Source organism: Ambystoma mexicanum, chromosome 4p (genome assembly GCF_040938575.1).
Source record: "Ambystoma mexicanum isolate Mex_15411 chromosome 4p, UKY_AmexF1_1, whole genome shotgun sequence".
Classification (NCBI taxonomy): Eukaryota; Metazoa; Chordata; class Amphibia; order Caudata; family Ambystomatidae; genus Ambystoma; species Ambystoma mexicanum.
Window position 1 is genome coordinate 815,937,754 of NC_090927.1, and position 23,151 is coordinate 815,960,904.

A 23,151-nucleotide genomic window follows, 5' to 3' on the forward strand; every position below is an offset into this window, starting at 1 on the left:
GGGCAGCTGGGGCAGGGTGGACCAAATCCAAAACCCAGCGGGCTGGGGGACCAATCACGGCGCTCCGTGGTCAGTAATAGGCTGCAATAATAGAGAACATGGGGAGGGGGACACGGTGCACGCTGTAGTGCTAGGAGAAGGCACCATGGAAAATGCATTTGAGGCCAAAGGGGGCCCAGGGGAGCACCCAATTTACCTCTGTTGCGAGCCAAGAGCTAAATATTTTAAAGATCTAAATTTTAAAGTGAAATTGACCAGTAGCTCTCACACTGAGATCCAGGTTCACCCGGTTGAAGGCTAAGTAATATAAGGGCATAGTTCATTGAGTCTGTTTTTTTTCTGCCAGATGCCAAGAACTCGAGTACAACCTGGAGAAGCAGCACCATGACGTCCAAGAATGTGGAGTAGAACTTGAAGGGTTAAAATTCTAGGCCAGGAGATCTACCTGGCTTTGTCATGTTAATAGCCATCTGCATTTCATTCACATTCATTGTATGATAGGCTCACACTCTTGTTACTGTCAACCTGAGGATGTAGCAACCTCTATAAAAACATAGCAGTGTCTGCAACCTCAGCTCTAGTGTCCTTCATATGCAGTGTTCTATGATAGTTCTTCAAGGTCTCATTAATAGCAACAGTGTCAGTGGCGAGTTTCCCATCTTTAGACCTTTTTCATTCATTCAGTAGGCTAACAGCCGCTTGCTCATTTTCCAAGCTCTCAGCAGCACTGTTTAGCACACCGCAACATAAATTCTGCCCTGCAGTTTAAAATGTCATTGAGGTCCACAAGTATCGTCGTTGGTCACCAGAGGACACTCATCTTGACCCATGCATATTTTTTCCTCAAGGGTTTTCACTTCAGTCCCCATGCTTTTCTCCTCCTAATTTCTCTTTTCTCCACGTACAACATATGGCTTATAATTCCACCCGTTATATATTTTTTAAGAGCATCCCAGCGTGTACACACGAAGTGGTGAGCTTATCTTTCTAGAACATTGGAATTTCTGCCTTCGGTGTCTTGACCAGGTTTGAGTAATTAAGAATAGAAACTTAGGTTTCCATTGGTGGGTTTGTTCACTGCTATGCCCACCTACAACCATATTCAAGAACATGGTAGTATGATCTGAAATGACAATATTTCTGATTAGGGCATTAACCAGGTCGGATAATAGGATCTTCAAGATGAAGAAGAAATCAGTACAGGTGTAACTTGGATGTGGGTACATGAAGACACTGTGTTATTGCAGATCTTTCCATAGGGTCCGCTAGGGTTCCGAAGCTCCCAGAACATCTTAGGTTGTGCATGCTTTTATCATTTTGCACATCCATATACTGCTTAACGGAAGTCCTATCCAGTCTCTGCTCCAAGATCAAGTTAAGGTAATTGTTTAGTATCACCCTCTCCTCACCGAGATCAGAGATCCTCATCCCTACCTCTTTGACGAACGTCTAGACAAAGCATGGTGCATATATTTTACCAAATTTATATGAAGAGTTGTTAATCATTTTAATGAGCATGTATCTTCCTTCGTAGTTTTTCACAGTAGCGCTATCCTGTACTTAATGTGCCTACCAAACAAAGTTGAAACCCCCTTCTCCTTCGTAGTGGACTAATTAAAATTTCCATATCACTGGAATTGCTAAGAAGGGACGAAGTGTCTTGATAAAGCAGGTGTGCTTCCTGCAGGAATACCACCTCCACGTACTTTTTAGTAATAGTAGCACTTCTCTCATTGTTACTGTGGTAATAATGGACTTCACATTCGAAGTGGAAATCTACTATCCACAATACTCAAGGGGCAAGTGTACCTATTGGGACCGTACGGAAATAGCATCTCATACCACATCACCCTGCCCTGCTTCCCCCAACAACAGGAACAAATACCAAGATAGACACATTCTCAGTACAGGGGACAGTTGAAAGCAAACATGGGTAAATTACCTCATCCATCCAAAAGTAAGCAGTCCAAGTTCCATAACAAGAGTGTGGTGCAATGTTACAGTGCAAGTATGTACGTGGTAATGGCTAAAAGCACTAATGCCAGCATCCACCGGCAGTGGAATGCTCCTAAATGAAACTTGAGGCACAGTTCCTCCCGCTCTTTGCCCAAACATATCCAACATAGATGTTGCAAGCTCAGGCAACAGGCAGTTTAACCAAAAGAGGGCACATGCTTTAAGGAGCTAGTTGATCGCTTGCAACCCAGTTCTTTTTCTCCCACTCACTATCACTGCAGTTCCTGTGGCACCTCAAGCTCAGATCAGTTAAATTGTCATGTGAGATATCTGAGCGACATGCTGCAGCCAACACTTTAAAAGTGGTCACACCATGGCAGAGCAAGAGACCTTTTATTGGAAGGAAAGCCTCACTTCAGATGTCCCAGAAGATAGAACCAAAAACCACTGCCAGCTCTAGGCAGCTTTGTGTCCCCACCATCCCACCTTTCCTCACCCCCTGCCCCCCATGAAAAGGGTGGCACATTGCCCAATGCCTGGAGTCACAGCTTATGAATAGGTGGTACCATGGCATGTGTCTCAAAGCAGGTAGTGTTGTGTCTGTCTGGCCCAGGCAGCCATTTTGGGGAAGTCAATGGTGCTGCCCTTCTCAGTCTTCTGGAAGACCTATAATGCATGTATTATTCCTGTTCAGAAACCTTAATTTGATTTTCTTTCAGTTTCAAGGGACCCTCTCCTGCCATCTTTACTGGGGGCAAGTCAATTTTTATCAGAGCTACCATATTGCACAGCTCATCATTTTTCCTCTGCACCACCAACAGCCTTCGAATTGGCCACCATCATCTTTAATTTTCTGGGCAAGGCAGATCTTTTTTGGGCGCATTTAGTCGTGGGATGGTATATCTAGGCGATAGATCCTGGTGGGCAATGGGGGGGTAATATTGCTTCCAACAGTGCCCAGGAAGAGAAGGGTCAGGAGAGGCAAGAGCTTACCATTTATGCTGCCATCTTCTTCAACAGCTGGTTCCAGAATAAACAAGGAGTAATATTGCAGGATGTCAACGGATCAGCACAATGGCAGGGGCGCATGAGGAGAGCAGTAGAAACAGCCTTAAAGATCTTCATGTGAAATGGACAGGTCACAGCTAGGAAGAGCAATCATTTTGGCAGAGAGAAAAGATTAAGTGGGAATTGGGAATGCAACTACATTACTTCTGGACTACTCCTGAGATGTACTCATTTATGGTTGGTTTATTGCTTTGCACAGCACCATTGTGTTGCATTTCTACATTGGTCATTGTAGCAAACAGACTATTCTTTTATTGCTGGCAAAATATTCCAACTATAAGAAATAGTAGGTTTGTATAATCTAGGGAGCTGTATAGTACAAGAAGATTACCTACAAAGTAGGAACTGTTTCCTGTTGGCACGTTATTATGGGCCAATAGCACAGAATCTCCTCATACTTTTAAGGTGTAGCTGGATTAGCAAAAGCATGGTTTGGGAGGGCCACATGGGAGATGTGCTTCTCTTTTATATATTCTCTCTCGGAACTGCCTCACTGTTCTACAGGCTGGTTCTTGAGTCCTCTCTCTACTCTTCCATATGCATTCCATCATAGGTTGCCCCCCATTGGCCAAATGTTTTGTTCATATAGGTATTGGTACGTGATTGGACTGCATCTTTCTCTTTACTTTGCAGATCCGGGAGTTGTTCTGTTCGTGTCTGGAAAAATGCATCTGGGAAGCAGAAGAATACGCATCAGCCTTCCAGTTATTGAGGTAGATCCTAAAGTGTTTGCCACATCTGTGTATTTGTTGTCAGCAGAACGAATTCACATTTTTTCGGGAAGTGCTTGATGTTATCTTATGGCTGCTTCTGAGCCGACTTTTGCATGGGTCATTTGGCCTTTGGGGCAATTTGGTCTTCTATATTACAAAATACCAACCCTGGACAGCGCGTATTGCAGAGGTGTCCTCCTTCCCCCATGTTTGGTATTTTGCAATTTTAGAGGTCCGGTGGTGTCCTCCACTTCCTTAAAATTGGAGGCGAGGGATAAAAACAACAAAAAAAGCATGTGCATTTTTAAATTGGCCCTTCATCAAATAATTATTTTGGTCAGTTTTGCCGCAAACAAAAAGAATTCGGGCAAACATACCCAAACCCAAAATTCTCCTGAGCCGTCAGTCACACAATTGCATCAACATTCTATCAACATTTAGAAATGGCCAGCAGGGCTGGACAACATTTCGCCAGTCATTGCACATGGCCTTCAACCACATTAAAGGGTTTAAGCGGTGCAGCTATGTCACAGCTCTCACCTGAATGAATGCAAACGGCTGGCAGGCACCACTATTGGGCGTGGACGAGCACGTAAATCACTACCAAATCCTTTAAACAGGCACAAAGGCGCATGCTGAAAGCCGCCATCCAGAAGTAAGTGTATATAGGGAGCCAATGCTAATATTCTCTACAAGCGTAGGTTGCATCGAAGCGGAGAGAGGCCAGGGGCATGTTGTAAACTTGATATAAAGCAGTGTGGCAACATAAGAATATGGAAAAGAAATAAAAAGAAAGCCATAAACAATCCGACTTGTCACAGATCAAGGTATCAACAAGGGACATGAAACTGATGGGAGTGTTTAATAAAAGGCTTTTATTTGGAGGGGTGGATTAAGAATAACCAAATGAGGATAATTATTAAGAGTGTGAGGGTTCAGGGATAACCAGAGCAAGTGAGAGGAATATTCAAAGTCCTGAACTAGGCTCCTGATTGGACATTTGTCCTAGGTCCAGAATTTCTCAATGCATCTTAGGTCGCGGTGCAGGGAAAGCCATTCCCCAAAAGTATCATTCACCGTCACTCACAGGTCTTAGGGTTGCAGAGATCAAGAAACCACTTATAGACGCTAGTTGCTTGGCTTTCTGATGACCGTAGATTTTTTTTCCTCCTTTGTCCAGGGTCAAATTTCAGGCTGGAGGCATTAAAGACCCTCCCCAACCCATCCAAAGATGATGCTGTTGGATGGGATACCCACCACCAACTAGAGTCTCTCCAAAATGACTTTGGTGTCTTGTGAGGTTGTAAAGGCACGTTTTGTTTGTTTGTTTGTTTATTTATAATGCGCACCAGACCCAGAGGTAACAGGGTGCAGCCGTTAGAAGGTGCAGGGCTTACAAAGTTTCAAAAATGGTTGACAATATAACATAAGTATACAGGTAGGTTTACATACAAGACAGAGTGTAGATATAAACATTTGGTAAAATACAATTCAATTATATACAGTTTGGTTCCAGTTATAATGTACAGTGATAGTCAGTGTTAGCATAGTGTAGGCATTCTGACAGTTATGGCTAGCCTTCAATCAAGTTGAGATGGGCGATATATCTCTTTCTAAAGTGAGGATAGGGTTGTTCTGCTCTCAACTCGTGGGGCAGAGAGTTCCAAAGTTTAGCAACCTTTACGGGGAAACTATTACCACCAATCTTGGTAAGTCTAAATCTCGGAACCACAAGACAGTTTGCATTACTCACTCTTGTCGGCCTGTTGGAAGTTCTTCTCAACAGTTTGTCTGTTAAATAGCTCAGGGCAGTGTTATTTAAATCTTTGTGTCAGGGAAGCAATTTTTAGCTGTATCTTATTATGAGTAAAGAGCCACTTATACTGATGTCTGGTCGAGGCCATGTGTACTCTTATGTTGATGCCTAGTGCAGCTCTTAGAGCGTTATTTTGCAGGATTTGTAATCTCTGGATAATAGCTTTGTTAGAGCCGCTGCAGAGAGCATTACAATAATCTAGCCTGGAGAGAATGAATGCTCTAGCCAGGATAAAGCAACTGTCATTTGAGAGGAAAGGTTTCCCAGCGATTTCACTTGTTTCTCGAAGGACATAGTGGAGTCAAGAGTTTTTACTTCCTTGGATACTCTGATATTTCCATCCATGATAAAAGATGCATATTCATGGCCTAGTTTAGTGATGTTAGAAGGGGTACCTAGAATTATCAGCTCTGTCTTATCATTCAGGCAGAGACCGTGGGTGGCCATCCATGCCTGAATGATGAAGTAGACCCTATTCACCAACGCCAGGTCCTTGCCTTGATCCCCAGAAAGCGGGAGGAGAATCTGTGTATCAGCTGCATAGTTAGTGTAGGTGATACCTAGAAGGTCCAGATCATCGAAAAAAGGCTTGGTGAATATATTGTAGAGAGTAGGAGAGACACATGAGCCCTGAGGTACACCGCACAGGATCGGGGTGGGGTCAGCCGCTGCCAATGGGGAGAACACTCACATGGTTCGCTCACTCAAGAATGATTCTATCCATTTAATGGCCTCTTTCGAAAAGTGGGCTGCTGAGTCTAGGTGCCTGCAGAGGACCTTATGATCCACCAGGTCAAATGCAGCTGAAAGATCAAGTAATAAGAGCAATGCTGTCTTCCCTTTATCTCTCAACTCATCAATCTGTGTTTTCAGATTAATTAAGGCAGTTTCTGTCCCATGTAAAGGGCGGAATCCAGATTGTCTGACCCCTAAAAGCTTGTGAAGCTCATGGTATTTTTGGATCTGAATATACGCAACTTTGTCCAGTATTTTAAGTAGAAATGGTATCGTCGTGATGGGGCGGTAGTTGGTGGCAATAAGTGGATCTAAGGTTTGCTTCTTTAGGAGTGGGAGAACCCGAGATTGTTTTAGGTTGGCCGGGATAGTGCCGGAGGAGAATGAGGCGTTAATCAGTTTAGAGACAAATGGAGAAAGGTCCCTGGCAGCCTCTTTTATAATGTGTGCTGGGCAAATATCTCCTTTGCAATTGGATGGCTTGAGGGATAAAATGATTTTTTCTACCTCTAAAACAGATGTTTTGGTGAAGCTAAATCTATTGTTATTCTGGGCAGTAGTCAAATCGCTAGGTGGGAGAGAGTTAGCAGGTTGTGGTAAGTTCAGGGAGTCTTTCTTTAGTTTTATTTTATTTTGGAGAGTGTTTTATTTTGTTGGTAAGTGCCTGTTGAATATCTGAACACCAAATCTTATTTTTGTTAAATAAGTCAGGCATAGGGATCGGTGATTCTAGTTCTTTTAATATGGTAAATAGTTCTTTCATGCTTGAGTTAGATTTGGTAATGCGTCCTTGTAGGAATTTCATTTTGCTAGGCAGACTTCCTTTTTATAATGTACTGACGTAGCGGTTAGCTTATTTTTGTTGTCACTAGAGGGGTAGAGTCTCCAGGCAGTTTCACACTTTCTTTTTAGTAGGCGCAGGTCTTTTAATTGTGGAGTGAACCACTTATTGAGGTGGGCTTTAGCTTTACTCGATCTTAGTTTGAGAGGGGCAATGTAGAGAGCATGATTTTGTTGTATTCATGCACCAAGGTGCTCGGGTCAAGGTTATCAGGCAGAGAATTTAGGGTACGAAGAATAGCAGGGATTACGTTGTCCACTGTGATATTCTTTTTATTTCTAGTTAGACAAGGTGGCACTTTTTGTGCGGCCATATGTTGAGGTCTGGCAATTGATAATGTGAAGGACACAAGTGCATGGTCAGTCCATGATAATGGTGTAATAGAGGTGATGGTGCCTGTACAATTGTGGTCGGCTACCCAATCTAAGGTTCTACCCTTGATGTGGTTTGGTTTGTTTACCTTTTGTGACAAGCCGAGTGCCTTAAGGGAATTGGCAATTACCAAGGCATACTTGTCTGCTGGATCATTAAATCCTAAATTGAAGTCACCTAACAGTTGTTGGGAGGTAGGTTTGAAGTTGTTGGCGAGTATACTATGCAAGTCCTCCTCAAATGTCCTGGGGGGACCCGGAGGTCTGTACATTAGGTGCATGGTCAATGATTGGGAGTTCTTTAGCGGGAGTTTGGCAGAGAGGATTTCGCATGATTGCAGGGTTTGGTGAGGGAGTAGCCTCAATAATAGACTCTCTCTACATATGATGGCTATTTCACCCCCTCGAGTTCCATCTCTATCTTGTCTCGATATAGTGTAGCTGTTTGGGATAGCTAACATGAGTGAGGGTCCTGCGGCATTATGTAGCCAGGATTCTGTTATGGCAAGGAAATCCAGACTACCTTCTGTAATTAGATCAGCTATATCTATAGCATGGGCCACGAGGGATCTCGCAATTAGAAGGGCTCCTTTGAGGGGGGTACTCTTCTGTTTTGGCAGAAATCTGGAGGGGAATAAGGGTGTTGGGACCCATAGGCTTGGTATCAGATGTCATGGTCTGAATCGCAGTAGCACAGTGATTAGATGGGGAGATAGGTTGGTTGGTACTATTGACGTTCATACTGATGTGACAATTTGTTTTCTCATTTGTTGGTGGTAGAGATCTGGTAATTGGTTCATGCAGTTTGGAGAGTCTAGCTCGCAATTTAAGATTTCTGTTAATCGTGGTACATGGGAGAGTAGCATGATCTTCTGAACCCGAACCGTGTAAATCTTTGAGAAGGGCATTTAGGGCCATGTTTTGTATGCTGTGGGGGACTGAGTCAGCCTTGGCTAGAATAGTCCTGTTGTGGTGGTCTGAGGTACTGGTGGCAAGGAGTAGTGTATCGACCATAGTAACATAAATAATGCTTTGTCCTATCATGTTTAACGGACAACAGAGTATAGTAGGGAATAGCGAAGGGTGTACCAGGGGCAGGGACAGGGGCCCTAGACCCAGGAGTCATTGGGTGTACTGTCCGGTGAAGTCAGGGAGGTGGCTGTAGGCTTGTACTGTGGGCACGTATTACACTACATAGAATGTTACAAATAGGAACAGTATAGGGCGGATGAGTTCATATGCATGTTTTAGTTTGCATGAGGTCAGGTGTACGGTACATAGGCACGGTTCCGTCAATGCACAATATGCAGCACATTCAAATGCAGGATATATGGGAACAATATTCGATAAACACTCCCTTGCAAACGTTTGCAGTTAACTGAGATAAGAGGTCACATCAAATTAACAAGGAAGACATTGTAAAATGCATGAGTTATCAATCCTCATGAGCATAGGTGATTGCAGTGAGCACAATGTAGTGTGAGAACATTTGGTAGCAAGCTTAAGAGGGCACAGAAATGCAATTTGCAGTATACATGGTATGAGGTGCACAATAAAATAGCAATACAGTATAGTATGTTTAAAGTAAACGGTTGGTAGTTGGGCTGAGTTGCATGGGCATGACACGGTATAATATACACATTCATGCAGGGTAGTTGCACACAGGCGAACTATACGTAATGAATGGATGAAGGAGCTAGTACCAAGACTCTGTGTACATGGCTTCACGATACAATTTATTAGGGTGAAGCACAAAGTCCATAGAGAAATGCGGGAAGGCAGGGCAGTGTCGTAATAGAGTCAAGAGCAAGTTACTTGATGGGGGCACGGAGCGTTACACACGCCATGGCTGTTGACGGCAATTGTAGATGGCCATTGGCACAGATACGAGCGATTAAGAACAGTGAGCGGAGAGGATGAAAGGTAATAATTGGCTGCGCTGAGGTAAGGTTCCTGAAGTTTGCGGCAGGGATAGCTCTGGCAGAATTTACTGGTAAGTCAGTGGGAAATGTTTTGTCAGTCTTTTGTGCTTCAGTACTCAATGTGCATAGCAATTATCGCTCCCTTAGCTTTGCTTCTCTCTCTGAGCCTTTACCGTTTCAGTCTCCATAAGGCTCCTGTCTACGAACCTTCTCTTCTCCTATCTCACAATGAGGGGATCCCCCTATGGTCTCTCTGGTGGATATTGTCACCCACACCCCACCAGCAACCGGAGTATGGCTTTCGGAAAACCTGGCAGCCTTGGTATTTTGCCTGATTTGCTTTTGGTTCTCTTCCCAGCTTTTTCTCAAAAACCCTCCGTTGAATTTCATTTGTTTGCTTGTTGATCCAATCAGTATCCAGAGTAGGGCTCCCAGCTGTCTTGAAGGTGTTCTCACTTTTACTTGTCAGTTTTGCTTGAACCTTAGTTCTTGGCCCTTATCATTCTCTGGACCCAGGTTACAAGGCACTCAACTTTTTGAGCCCTGCTAGGCTGGGTGATCCCCAGCTCTGGCCCCACTGTCTAGCCCTGTGTGTTTCAGCTCAGAACCTTTGCTGCTCTTTGGCCATCTTGTCATGGCCAGTGCTATTCACTTTCAGTAGACTGCTTTATACTCCGCCACATTCCACTGTCTTCAACCCTCATCTTAAGACTTCCTCCCACTTGAATTCCTCCTCCTCTTGCGACTTCCTCCTCCTCTTGCTCTTCCCCAGAATCCCTTTGATCTTCTCTCTCGCTCCTTAGTTTTCCTTCACATTTGCTTTCCTCTTCCCTTTACTCTTTTCCTCATCCAAAACCTTGCCTTTCCTTATCTTTCCTCCTTTCTTGTTTTCCCTCCACCACTTCCTTCCATTGCCACCTCTTTCCTCCTTCCTCCACATTCCTAGCCCTTTCCACATGACTCCTTGCTGCTACCTGATCTCCAAATTCCACCCCACTGTCTAACTCCTGCCCCCTTTTATACATCTGTCCTGCCAATAATTGAGGCCCTTAGGTCATCAGGAGGGACATCTGGGACAGTTTATGCAGAGGCGTAGACAGGGTAGGGCCTGAGTGTGTAAGGCACAACCAAACTCTGCAAATGCCCACTCTACAGCGCAGTGTGGGCATTTAGCAATGTTAATATCACTGCGTTGGGCCCAACTACATTAGCTTCCCACCTCGCTTAGACAATTCTGGCTACGCCTCTGGTTTATTGGTCTTAACATGGCATTGGAGGTAGGGCTACATCTCTCACCCCTGCCCATGTGTAGCCAGCAGGATTGCTGGTCCACAGACTGAGAGCTTAAAAGGGGATCTGTCATCTTGGAATCAGACAACCCTTTCATAACAGCCACCTGATTTTGCCAATACGCCTCTACCCTGGAGGATGTATGTCTTAACTTCCCCTGTATTCGCTTTGCCATACGTTCACTTGGTCACATTTACTTCTCCATACCTTTACTTCTCATCTTTCATTTCCACCAAGCATTCACTTCATCAATAAAGGGGGAGACCCCCGTTACCCCTTTTTCTTTTTTTTACCCCATATTCTATCCCCCCGCCATCCCTTAATCCCAACCCTTAGCTAACCCTAACCACATGCATTGCCACCTTCATAATGTGAAGATGCAGATGACGTAAAGGTAGGAAGAAGTAAATGTCTGGCTTCGTGAAAGTAGACACAGTAAGTGTAGGGGAAATATTTTAGGCGAAGTAAAGGGGCGGGAGGTACCTGACCTGGATCGCTACGAGTGGCTATTTGCATTTTCCTTTGCTGCGTAGAACAAGTGAGTTTGTTGATCAGTCGAGATCTGTGCACGGCTCAATTCTCTTTTCCAGGCTGTGTGCTGTGAGCACAATCTTTGTCCACGGATCACCTGCGCCTGAGCCATTCTGATCTGGTTGACAAAGTCATTAGTGTCCCTGATTCCAGGTTGGGAATGGAAGAGAGGCTCTGGGCAGTGCCTGGTATACCTCCTTTGGGGTTGGAAACACTTAGTGGGTGCCGGTCCCTAGGATCTCTTGAACCCCAATTCTTGACTTCACCAATAGGACTCTGTAATTGACTATTTCAAAGCCTGATCTTAAAAAATGACTGGCGCAGCAGATTCACAGAAAAGAAAATGATCTTGGGGTAGTACAGACACTGACATACAGGATTGGCAGTAAAGCTTACTCTCTTGATGCATCAAAGCAACATCTGATCTTTCTAAATATCAACCCCTAATTTAAAGCATTTCTATTCCCTGCCTCATAACAATCCGTCTTCACTGGATGCTACGCTCACCTTATTCTCGAACGCCAAGATAGCGCAAGCTGAATGTTGCACTTTATAAATGTAATCAAGTAGAAATATTATATGCAAGAGTGTGCCCATACTGATTGTTGGTTAGAATGACTTCTCAAGCCACCAAGTGCATATAGGCACAAATGGTAAATGCATTGTTGTGTATAGATATCTTGATGGATGAAGGGTGTGCCTGATTGATGTAAATGCGCCAAACATGGGTGTTCTGAATTCCTTACTTAGGAGCATGTGTAAGTGCAGAGAACAAAGAGTTGATTTGTAGATATCTATTGGGGGTGGAGGGGGGTGTCATTTGTATGTAGGTAATTTATATACCACAAACATAGCTAGAAATCACGAGAACGCTGTATAATAAAGTGAAACTTAGTGGAGTTGTGTGGGAACAGTCATTTTGTCGGTCTATGGTCTTTGTTTGTCGTAAAGTGTTCCTTGAAGAGCAGGGTCTTCAGATCTTTTCTGAATTGCAATAGCTTCAGAGCATAACCGGAGAATGCTTTCCTTCTTTCACTTCCCAGATTCTAGCCTTGCACTAATTTAGCTTTGGGTGTTGCATTGACCTCCTGAGATCGTGATCTTTTCAGCAAAGTATGATGGCATCTAGGACTACTACAAAGTCATACTGCGTGTGATTCCTCCGAACCACTACAAGAAGATAATGTAAAAATGGGAGCTATTGGATGTGTGACAGGGCAACACCATTTTTCCAGTTTGGGTCTATTTGACATAAAACGTTTGACCTAATCGCATTTGATCGAATTTATTTGACCTTTTTTTTGGTATGGTCTAAAATGCGAGGGGAGACTCTCCGCAACTTCCCCCCACTTCCCCTCAACCTAATCTATACCTTACCCACCCTCATATGTATATTTAATTAAATTTGACCGAAAAAAAAGGTAAAAAATTTGATCAAATGTTTTAGGTGAAATGTTTTAGGTCAATTATTCTAAAATCATTTTTCCTGCACATAAAGAAGGTTCATACAGAAGGAACATACTACTAGTTTTGCCACAAGGGAAAGCGTACATGAGCTTTAGGAATACAAATATCTTGGCCATACTCTGTCGCATAATTCCCCCCTGCCTTGCAGATATAGTGAGGTGAATGGTAGAAGTTAATTCTTCACATAGTTTAAGGTAGGAAATAATGTAGCAAAACTGCCTTTTAAGGGGCATGAGAAGGAAGAATTGCTTTCAGTTCCCTTTATTGACCTTTTTTCAACGGAATGTAATTCGGTCCACAATACATAAGAAAAAACACCTGATTCTATGACAAGACTGGAGGCGAGCATTATGCTTATTCTTCTTTAATACTGCCAAATCACAGTTCTTCAAATTTAACAATTTCCTTATTTTTTTTAATTTTTATTGTAAACTGACATAATATAAAACTTTGAAAACGCCTGAGGCTGGAAGTAACTTGGGATCGTGTCTCACTGCAACACCCACGAGGCCCCCTGTGATCAGTAGTCCTAGCCTCAGTGTCGTCCTCCAATGAGAGTGCTCCTGATGGTATAAGTCTCTCTAGAGTCCAGGTGCCTTCCTCTTCTTTTTTGCTGCTGACACAGCTAAGTGCTATTTCTACTTTCCAGTGTTTGTTTACTGCGTGGCAAATATCAGTATTGCAACCGCATATATATATACATACACTTAAGATGCGCACATATAATATTATTTTGTGACTCATTAAGATGGTATGATTGAAGGAAACGGCCCGCAAGCGTTATCGCTAGCATTTGGGCTAGTTTTCCTTCAGAAATCGGGTATTACGCGTCCTTTCATTCTTCCGGAGCTGCGAGCTCCTGAAGAAGGCTGGGGCGACAGTCCTCCTACAGCTCTGCGCATGCGCGTAGAGCTTATATCATCTCCAACGGCCGCGGAGGAGATAGAAATACATGCAGCTCGGTTCCAAGCTGATTAAGCCCACGGGAAACTCTGTTTTAGGGCGTTTGTGCTCCTATCCAGAGGCTTACACTACTCACAGAGCAAGACATTTTTTTTTATATTTCACACAATCGAAGTGCTTGCTTCAAGAAGCCTGACCAAGCTTGCCACTCCAGCACAGGTCTAAGAGGCAATCCTCCAGTCAGCAGGTGACATGAATAATGGCATCTGACAGGGGTGAGGAATATTGGGAGGAGTATGAGGAGCAGGAGGCTGAGCTGCAAGAAGAGGAAATGTACCGATCTGAGTTTTAAGAGTGTTAGGGGACTCCCTAGTGAGAGCAGTTGCTCAAGGAGTGCAACCCATACAAGAGAAACTACTAATCCTCGAGAATTTATTGGGCACTAAAGCTGACTTGCTGGATGATCCAGATGAGGGTACCTCCACTAAGCCTCTGGAAAATACTAATAGGGGGCGTAATGTGGCCCGGAAGAGAAAGCACTCTTCTACCCCCCACCCCCTCCCAGGCTCTATTAAGGGGATAAGAGAGAAGCCCCAGGAGGCAGCTGATGCTTTCAATAGACTGAAGGATGCTTTCCTTTCGAAATCAGCAGTGCCCTGCCTCCCACCCTCTACCCCAGGGGCAGATAATATAGGGGATGCTATTTCGTCGTCGGAGGAGGAGGAGGAGGAGGAGGAACCAGACCAACCCAAAACAGACAGTACCAACAAAGCCAACACAGTGGAGAGTACCCCAGAGGATGACATATCTCAGATGTTCGAACCAGAGACAATTCGGCACCCAAGATCCACAGAGTGGACCCATCACCAAGAGTAGCTGTTTATATGGCGCAAAAGATTAGAAAGCCATTGGAAAAAGAGACAAGATTTAGCCTTAAGGCAGAGTGTCCCAGACCAGAGCTCAGCGGCAAGGTATCTGAGACTCCGGAGCTAGACCCCAAGATGCTCACCTTTGTCACCAAAGCAAGCAAGGATTTCAGAGGTATGGACCGTGCATGGAGATCTTGTCAAGACAAGGTTCTAGACTTGAAAGGTCCCATAGCTAAGATCATAGATCTAGCGGAGAGAGCCAAGGACACGGGAGAACCAGTAGATCCATTCATCCTGGCAGGCTGGGCACAACGTGCCTTTTGCTTACTAGGAAACGCAAACTCCACCATATCAGCAGAACGGAGGAGGTCCATGCTGCTCAAGATAGGCGCGAAACTAGGCGACTTGGCCTCTTACGAGGTGGGAGAAGGCGCCCAGGGTTTGCTTTTTGGTGACACTTTTGTCAAAGAGATGAGCAGATTCATAGGAACTTATACGGCTCTATAGAAAGCACAAGCTTCGATCAAGAAGGTATCCCCTGGACGGGTTTTTGCCGGGGCTGGTCGATACAGAGGCCGTTCGACCGGCCGTTGCAACTCCAACAGAAGGCCCCAGGGACCAAGAGCCCAATACTGGGAAACGCGTCAACAAGACGCTTTCTTTCCAAACAGAAGCAGAGGCTTCAGAGGAAGAAGAGGCAGAGGATACTTCAGACACCAGAATAATAACTCAGGTGAGAGGGCGCAATGCGACATATCCGCCTGTGGGAGGCAGGACGTTGCTATTTATGCACAATTGGCGAGAGCTTTCAACAGACACTTGGGTTCTGCAGACAGCACAGGGTTATCACCTAGATTTCCTTTCCCCGCCCACTCAACAAAGCCCCCTGCCACACATTCTTTGCTCAGAAGCAGAGAAGGAGTTATTAGACATAGAGATTCAAGCATTAGTGAGAAAACAGGCTATAAAAAGAGTGTATCCCCACTCAATAGGTTTCTTGAGCAACATATTTTTAGTACACAGGAAAGGAAAAGTGCGGCCTGTTAATAATCTAAAGGAATTAAACAGCTGGCTAGTCTAAAGGCATTTCAAGATGGAGGGAATCCATCTACTAGCAGATCTTTTCAGGAAAGAAGATTGGCTAGTGCGCTTAGATTTGAAGGATGCTTATCTGACGGTACCCAGTGCACCTCAGTATCGTCATTTCCTACAATTCATATGGAGGAAACAAAGATGGCAGTTCAAAACTCTACCGTTCAGCCTCGCATCCGCCCCCTGGGTATTCACTTAACTAATGAGACCCCTCGCGGCAGCCTTAAGAGACGAAGGGCTTCGAATGATCATCTATCTAGGCGACATTCTGTTTATGACCGAGGACAAAGAGAGGTTGCAGCAACAGATTCAATGGGCAATGTCTTTGATCTCAGGGCTAGGATTTCTAATCAATTCAGAACTAACACAGTACAAAAGAATAGTATTTCTAGGTTTTATGATAGATACAAGGAAAGCCACCCTAGAGCTCCCTATGGCCAAGATCAGAGCGATAAAGAGAGGTCTGAAATCAGCTCTGAGGAGACCGGTTATATCGCTTCGGAATCTAGCCAGGATAGTTGGTCTTCTGGCGGCGTCGATCGAGGCGATATTCCCAGGTTCTCTACATTATCGAGCTCTTCAGAGGCTCAAGATAAAATACTTAAAGAAAGGGTGGAGATATCATCACCTAGTCCCGCTAGACTAAGAGAGCAAGTCAGAGATTCAATGGTGGCTCAGCAACATGGAGGCCTGGAATGGCCGTGCCATATTCGGAGAGTTACCAGAGATCATTATAGAGTCAGATGCCAGCAGATCGGGCTGGGGAGCGAGATGCGGCTTCGTAGAGACAGGGGGGAAATGGTCTCAAGAAGAGCTAGAATTGCATATCAACTGCCTAGAGCTTCTAGCAGGATCATTCGCAGTCCAAGCATTTACGAGAGATCGGGCAAGATGTTGTATCCTCTTAAGGATGGACAATATATCGGCAGTATGATATATCAACAAACTAGGAGGCACAAGGTCCAAGATGTTAGCAGAGCTAGCCAAAGATTTCTGGCATTCCTGCCTAGAGAGAGAGATGGCAGTCAAAGCGGAATATCTTCCGGGAGCGAAGAACACAGTAGCAGACTGGAACTCCCGGTACTTAACAGACTCGAGTGACTGGATGTTGCACACATCATTCTTCGGGAAGTTACTGCAAAGGTGGGGCCCATTCGATACAGATCTATTTGCTTCGAGACTGAACGCCCAACTCCCAAAATACTTCAGTTGGAGACTGGATCCAGGGGCGGCCGGCATGGACGGATGCTTTCCTACACAGCTGGAAAGATCGCACTCATTATGCCCCCCCCCCTTCGCGATGCTGGTGAGGGCACTAGCAAAGGTCGGCAGAGACAGAGCGGATCTAGTCTTAGTGACACCAGAATGGAAATCGCAAGCCTGGTTTCCAGTTCTGATTGAACTTTCCATGTATTTCCCGCAAAGGATTGCCCACAGAGCAGATCTCCTAGTACATCCGAGGGGCACACCTCATCCCCTGATTCAGAACAACACTCTGAGCCTAATATCCTGCAGAATTTCAGGCGCAGATGGTGCTTGCCAGGCCTTTCAGAAGAAGCTACAGAGCTTATCAAGGTATAATGGGCCCCGTCCATGATTCGGAGCTATAGTTCCGCTTGGCAAGCCTGGGAGTTATGGTGCAGGGGGAGGGTTGTTTCTACCGTTTCAGCCCATATAGAACACATATTAAACTTTTTAGCGTCCCTCGGAAAGGCATTTAGGACAGTGGGAGTATATAGATCGGCCATCTCAGCAGGCCACGATCTAGTTGATGGAGCACCATTAGGGGAGCATCCAGCAGTTGCCCGGCTACTCAAGGAAGTTAAGGTTACGAAAGCCCCATTACCTAGATACTCAGTCCTTTGGGACGTCAACAAAGTTTTACAGTTGTTTGAAAAATGGCCAAGAAATTACCTATTGTGAGGGAGACAGTTATCCGGAAAGCTAGCTACATTACTCTGTTTGGTCTCATGCAGAAGAGTATCGGATTTTAAAGCTCTAGAAATTGATAGAAAAATGTTCTATCCAGAGGGAATAGCGTTTAACATAGCACAGCACACAAAGACTAATTCTAAAGTCTTCTCTTATCCCTATTTCCCTAATAACAGTAAGCCTTGTGTAGCACAATGCATTAAATGTTATGAAGCAGCGACCGCAGCAGCAAGACCACACAATGTGACTCAGTTGCTCATAGCATGCAGGAAACCTTTCAAAGCAGTGGCCCCAGCTACTATAGCGAGATAGGTGAAAGAAGTTATGGAACAGGCGGGCATAGTCATTTCTGTTTTCGGAGTTCATTCAACCAGAGGGTCTATGGCGTCCGGAGCTTTTGCAGCCGGAGTTCCGCTGTAGGAGATCTTGAAGGCAGCAGATTGGTCCAGTGACTCAGTTATCAGAACCATCTATTTTAAGCCTGTAGAGAACATTGCAATGGCAGTAGTACAAAGCTTTGAACAAGCATAATGCTTGCCTCCGGTCTTGTCATAGAATGAAGATTGCCAAAGCGCATAGCACAGGAAGTCTTGATTCTATTAAAGACACAGAGGTGAGCATTCTCTCCCAGAAGGAATGTCGCTGGGGGAGAAAAAAAATATTGCACTGTATGTTTCTTGTGTACATATGTGGATGTGAACAGCAAATTCCTCTCCCTAATGATCTTGTTCTCTTTTTATTCGAGGGGAAGAGCAGAAAAACTCACAAGAGTTATTAAGAGGCAGAGCAGGAGTCGTTAGCAAATCTTCACAGAAAGACAGAACCGCAAGGGATCAGCTGCAGTTTATGATCTAGACTAGGACATAGACAAGTTTCAGTTCAACAAAAAAGAGGAAGGCACCTGGAATCTAGAGTGACTCATACCATCAGGAGCACTCTCATTGGAGGACGACACTGAGGCTAGGACTACTGATCACAGGGGGCCTCATGGGAGGTGTAGTGAGACACGATCCCAAGTTACTTTCAGCCTCAGGAGTTTTCAAAGTTTTATTTTATGTCAGTTTGTTTACTATAAAAAATAAATAAATAAGGAAATTGTTATATTTGAAGAGCTGTGATTTGGCAGTATTGAAGAGGAATAAGCATAATGCTCGCCTCTGTGTCTTTAATAGAATCAAGACTTCCTGTGCTATGCGCTTTGGCAAACTTCATTATATTAAACACACAAAGTACAATCCAGTCCTCAGGAGAAAAGTGCTAAAATTCATCGAACAGTTAAAAAAAAAAAATATCCATGTGCAAAAATAATTATTATAAATAAGCCAAAATCAAGTTTTGCTAAAGTTTTGTCTCCTCCACCAAGCTCTGTGGAGGTATTTTGCCATTGAGTGGACAATAAATTCATAATAGGTATTAAAAGCAAACACAATTGCCTTTGAGGTCCCTCTAATGCCATTTACTATGAACAACGGTCTCAAATAAAAATGTTCTTAGGTCTAGGTAGAAGGGGCATATCAACATAAAATGAACAATGTTTTCCACTTGGACCTTGCCGCAGCATTTATCGAATTATCATTGTTCCACCTATTCAACAGTGCAGCGTGCCGATTCTAAATTTGATAAAAAAGAGCTCCCTGTAATGTGGGTTTTAAATGTTTCATTCACCATAGTTTAAGGGAGGAAACAATGTAGCAAAACTGCCTTTAAGGGACATGAGAAGGATGAATTGACAAATGAAGATGCAATGGAGGACCCTGGCATTCATTGGGAAGCATTAAATGTAGCTACCTGGCACGCAGTGGCAGGTCACTACCACTTGCCCCCCACAGTCTTGGGTGCATTGGGGGGGGTCACTCCCTATTACAGCCAAAATATAATGTAAGTAGTAGTCACTGCAATGCTGCGACAACACTACAAGGGCAGAATCTATCCTGAAGTAGCAGTCGGTGAGTTCTCCAAAATAATACTCCAGAGACGGGAACCCCAGTAGAAACAGGTGGAACGATCTCCAGCACGCTGAGCTGAGTGAGTAAGCGGAAATAAGGAGATGCCGGGCTCCATGCAGGAGAACTAAGATGTTGCCCAGTGGCTGGTCCGGCCCGAGAATGAGAGAGGAGAAACGGCAGCAAGTGGAGATCGAAGCAACAGACCAGGGTGATTGGGCCAATGGACAGAGAGCCCCCCACTTTAACCCTCCCTCCCCCAACTGCTCGCTGTATCCCCAGACACGAAAAAACACGGGTTGAAAGGAATGAGGCAGGCACAGAAAAAAGTGTTGCAGAGGTGAGGCTTCCCACCGGGGGGATAGCATGCGGTTCAGCGACTGCAGCCACACAGCCAGTTGGAGCAAGATGGCAATGTGAGAAAACTGAATCCGACGGGTCACAATACAGGTGGTGGACCTTGCAAACAGCACAGTGGTGAAACCTGAGCAGGAGAAGGATCAGCGTTGAGTTGGCCAAGAGAACCGTGGGCTTGACTTGTGCACATCGCCCTCCGGGTAGGCCAGCCACCGGAGGAAGAACGGCTAACAGTGGGGGGAACCAAACAAAAGGTGAAGGGGAAGAGCACACCGCCCAGCCGAAAAGGTGAAGTACCGCCCAGAGCAACTTCCAGGGAAACAAAGCCCCCCAAACGCAAGGTGAAAGGAGTGAGGGAGTTGGGGCGTGGTGGAGGCTGGGCACCCTGCCAAGGCAAGTGCGCCATTTGATGTCCATATCCACACAAATACTGGTCTGGTCAGGAGGGTAACTGGAGAACACAGTTATAACCCAGGTGGCGGACCCTGTAAATAGCACGATGGTGAGGCCCAATCAGGGGATGGATCATTGGGCTGGTCCCAAGAGCCCTGGGTTTCACGGGTGTGCTTCGCTCTCTAGAGCGGGTCGGCACTAGAGAAGGAACAGTGGGGGGGAGCCTAACAATAGAAGTGAAGGAGAAGGAAAGAGCAAACCGCCTGGCCAAAAAGGCGAGCACGCCGTCCAGCACATCCTCCAGCAAAACAAAGCCTATTCAAAGTCAGGCCATGACTAAAGACAAGGAAAGAGGCAAGAAGATGGGTGGCCAGTAAAAAATGGATGCCTATATGACAGGTGGGCAACCGGCACACAGTACACTGGAAACCAGTACTCCAGCCACAGAATAGCCCAATGTGGAGGACGCTCAAACCCTTGCGACGCAAGACATCTTGCCAGCAATACGTGAAGCCAAAACTACACTCAAACCAAAAAGTTTATACCATTGGAGTGGACGTAGGACTGCTCAGACATGACCTACACCAAGGTATCGGCCAGAGTGTGGGAGGTGGAAAAAAGAATTTCAGATATGGAGGCGGCAATGGCCCCACTGAAAAAGAACATCCAGATACTGCTCACAGGGACACAGCAACTAGAGGGAAGAACGGAAGACGCGGAAGGGAGGGCCAAATGGAGTAATAAGGATAAACAGGCTCCCGGAACGAAGAGAGGGTCAGTTGATGGAATTATACTTAGAATTGTGGATAAAAGAATTGGTGGACCCCACTGGACTGTCGCACTTCTTCTCCATCGAGAAGGTCCATGGGGTTTTAAGCACAGAACCCCAGACCAGGAAGTACCCCAAGGCCAGACATTGTTAAACTCCTCCATTTCCGAGACCAAGATGTGATTCTGCAGACCGCAAGGAAGAAAGGGCTGATATTCGTGAAGAGAGCAAGATTACGGGTATATCCAGACTTCACCAAGGCAGTACGGAAAGCCCGGCAGTAATTTGATATGGTCAGGCGCAAACTCTAAACATTGGACATTAAATACGCCACAATGTACCCAGCGACACTTGGAGTGGTCGGCCCACAGGGAGTCAGATTCTTCACGGAGCCAGCTGAGGCATGGGACTCAGCAAATGAGCCCGTTTCTTCACAAGAGCGGACAATGACGTAGCAAACGGGAGAGTGGGGACAAATCTGCAACATGAAGGACTAACTGATTGAAACAAGCACACACATCGCAACAAGTAACTCGCCAGGCACCCTAAGAACTGGACCGAGGTGCACATGCATTGGGGCAGAGCGGACATGCTCAGAGCACCCCTCATATACTCATCAATGGGTGAGGTTTTATGTTTTTTTTCTTTTGTTGAAGAGGGCGTTAGTTTGGTTAAAAAAAAGCAGGTCCTAGATACCAAACAAGTGCAACCCCTGCAGGATGGTATGAAGTACATGGGGGATGTAAACAAAGCTGGACTCCAACAGATGTGGGGGGGTGGGCAAGACACTCACCAAACACAACAGTGACAGGAGAGAATTGAAATGTTTAACCTGAAATGTGAGTGGGTTACTTGACAAAACAAAAAGGAGGACAGTTTCTTTGTACCTTAACAGGCACAAATCTGACATACTGATACTGCAAGAAACACACCTGATGGGAACGTCATGCGTGTTCCTGGGTAGGGGACAGTACAAAGTAGTGGAACATGCAGGTTTTCATAGAGGGTAGAGGGAGGTTGCTATACAAATCAGGAAATCCATCTCGATCCAAAATGACACGGTTATGAGGGGCACATAAGGGAGGTATATCCTGGTAAAGGGAAAGTAATGGTGGAATCAACAACTTTGCTAAACATGTAGATTCAGAGAAGGCTTTTAACTACGACCCAATGGCCAAGGTGATGGTGGACAGCTTTACCTCCAACAGCTTTCACTCTAAAGGGGCTAGGCACGGGTGCCCGATCTTCCCGCTACTCTTCCTTCTGGCTGTCAAGCCCCTACCCAAATTAATTAGGTCTGATCCAATATTTGAGGGATTTAGATGGCTGGGAGGATGGGAAGACTGGATATCGCTGTATGCAGACAACCTACTAATTTATCTGGGGGATCTTGGAAGGTCTGGCCCAAGAGTTATTGATCAGTGAAATCGGTATGTTTAGTGGGTGAAGGATCAACTGGAGCAAATCGGTCATAGTACCAACTAATGGGTGGCCTGAAATAATACTGGAAGACTGCCCCTTACAGGTCTCCACGGGTCTATTTAAGTATCTTGGCAACAACCTCCAGACGAGCAAGTCAGAGTTCCTTAAAGATAACCTAAACCCAATAATAACAAAACTATGAGAGGATGACAAACATTGGATTGCTTTTAGCACTAATGGAGAGAGCTAATCTATTCAAGATGATAGCCTTAACCAATCTATTGTTCATGCTACAAGCACCCCGACTAAAATCCCCCAAAACACCTTAAAAATAAATTGAAGCAGTGTTACCAACTATTATCGAGGGTCAAGGCACCGTAGCAAAGGACTAAAGATCTGATGAGGTCGTTATGAGAAGGGTAATTGGGAGTACCAGATGTGCAAAAATACTATTGGGCTTCACAGCTTGGGGTGGCGAGCGAATGGGTATTTGGTGGGACAACTGGCTCACATGAGATTGGAAGTAACAATGATGATGGGAAAATCCCCACTACAATTAGTATACAAAAGCCCAGGGATGGGAACCTGCCAGCGGCTGGACAAAGAGTCATAGAAGCAAGGAAGAAGGTCACCAACATAATGGGATGGACGGGGAATATTACGCGATAGCCACAGCAATCGGAAAAAAGCAAAGTTGGGGGCCCAGCTCACATGGTACAAAAAAGAAATAAGAAGGGTGGTAGGTATTGTACACCAAAACA

General features: G+C 45.1%; 1 protein-coding gene across 5 annotated transcripts in view; it reads left to right on the top strand.

Annotated features, from left to right (window-relative positions):
- ORC3 (origin recognition complex subunit 3) overlaps positions 1–23,151 on the top strand; it is an 876,882-nt gene that overhangs the window by 585,109 nt on the left and 268,622 nt on the right. For all 5 annotated transcript variants that reach the window (XM_069606386.1, XM_069606387.1, XM_069606390.1 and 2 more), the window contains one exon: positions 3,658–3,737. In XM_069606386.1, coding sequence (XP_069462487.1) covers positions 3,658–3,737 — 80 coding nt within the window. The remainder of the gene's footprint in view (positions 1–3,657; positions 3,738–23,151) is intronic.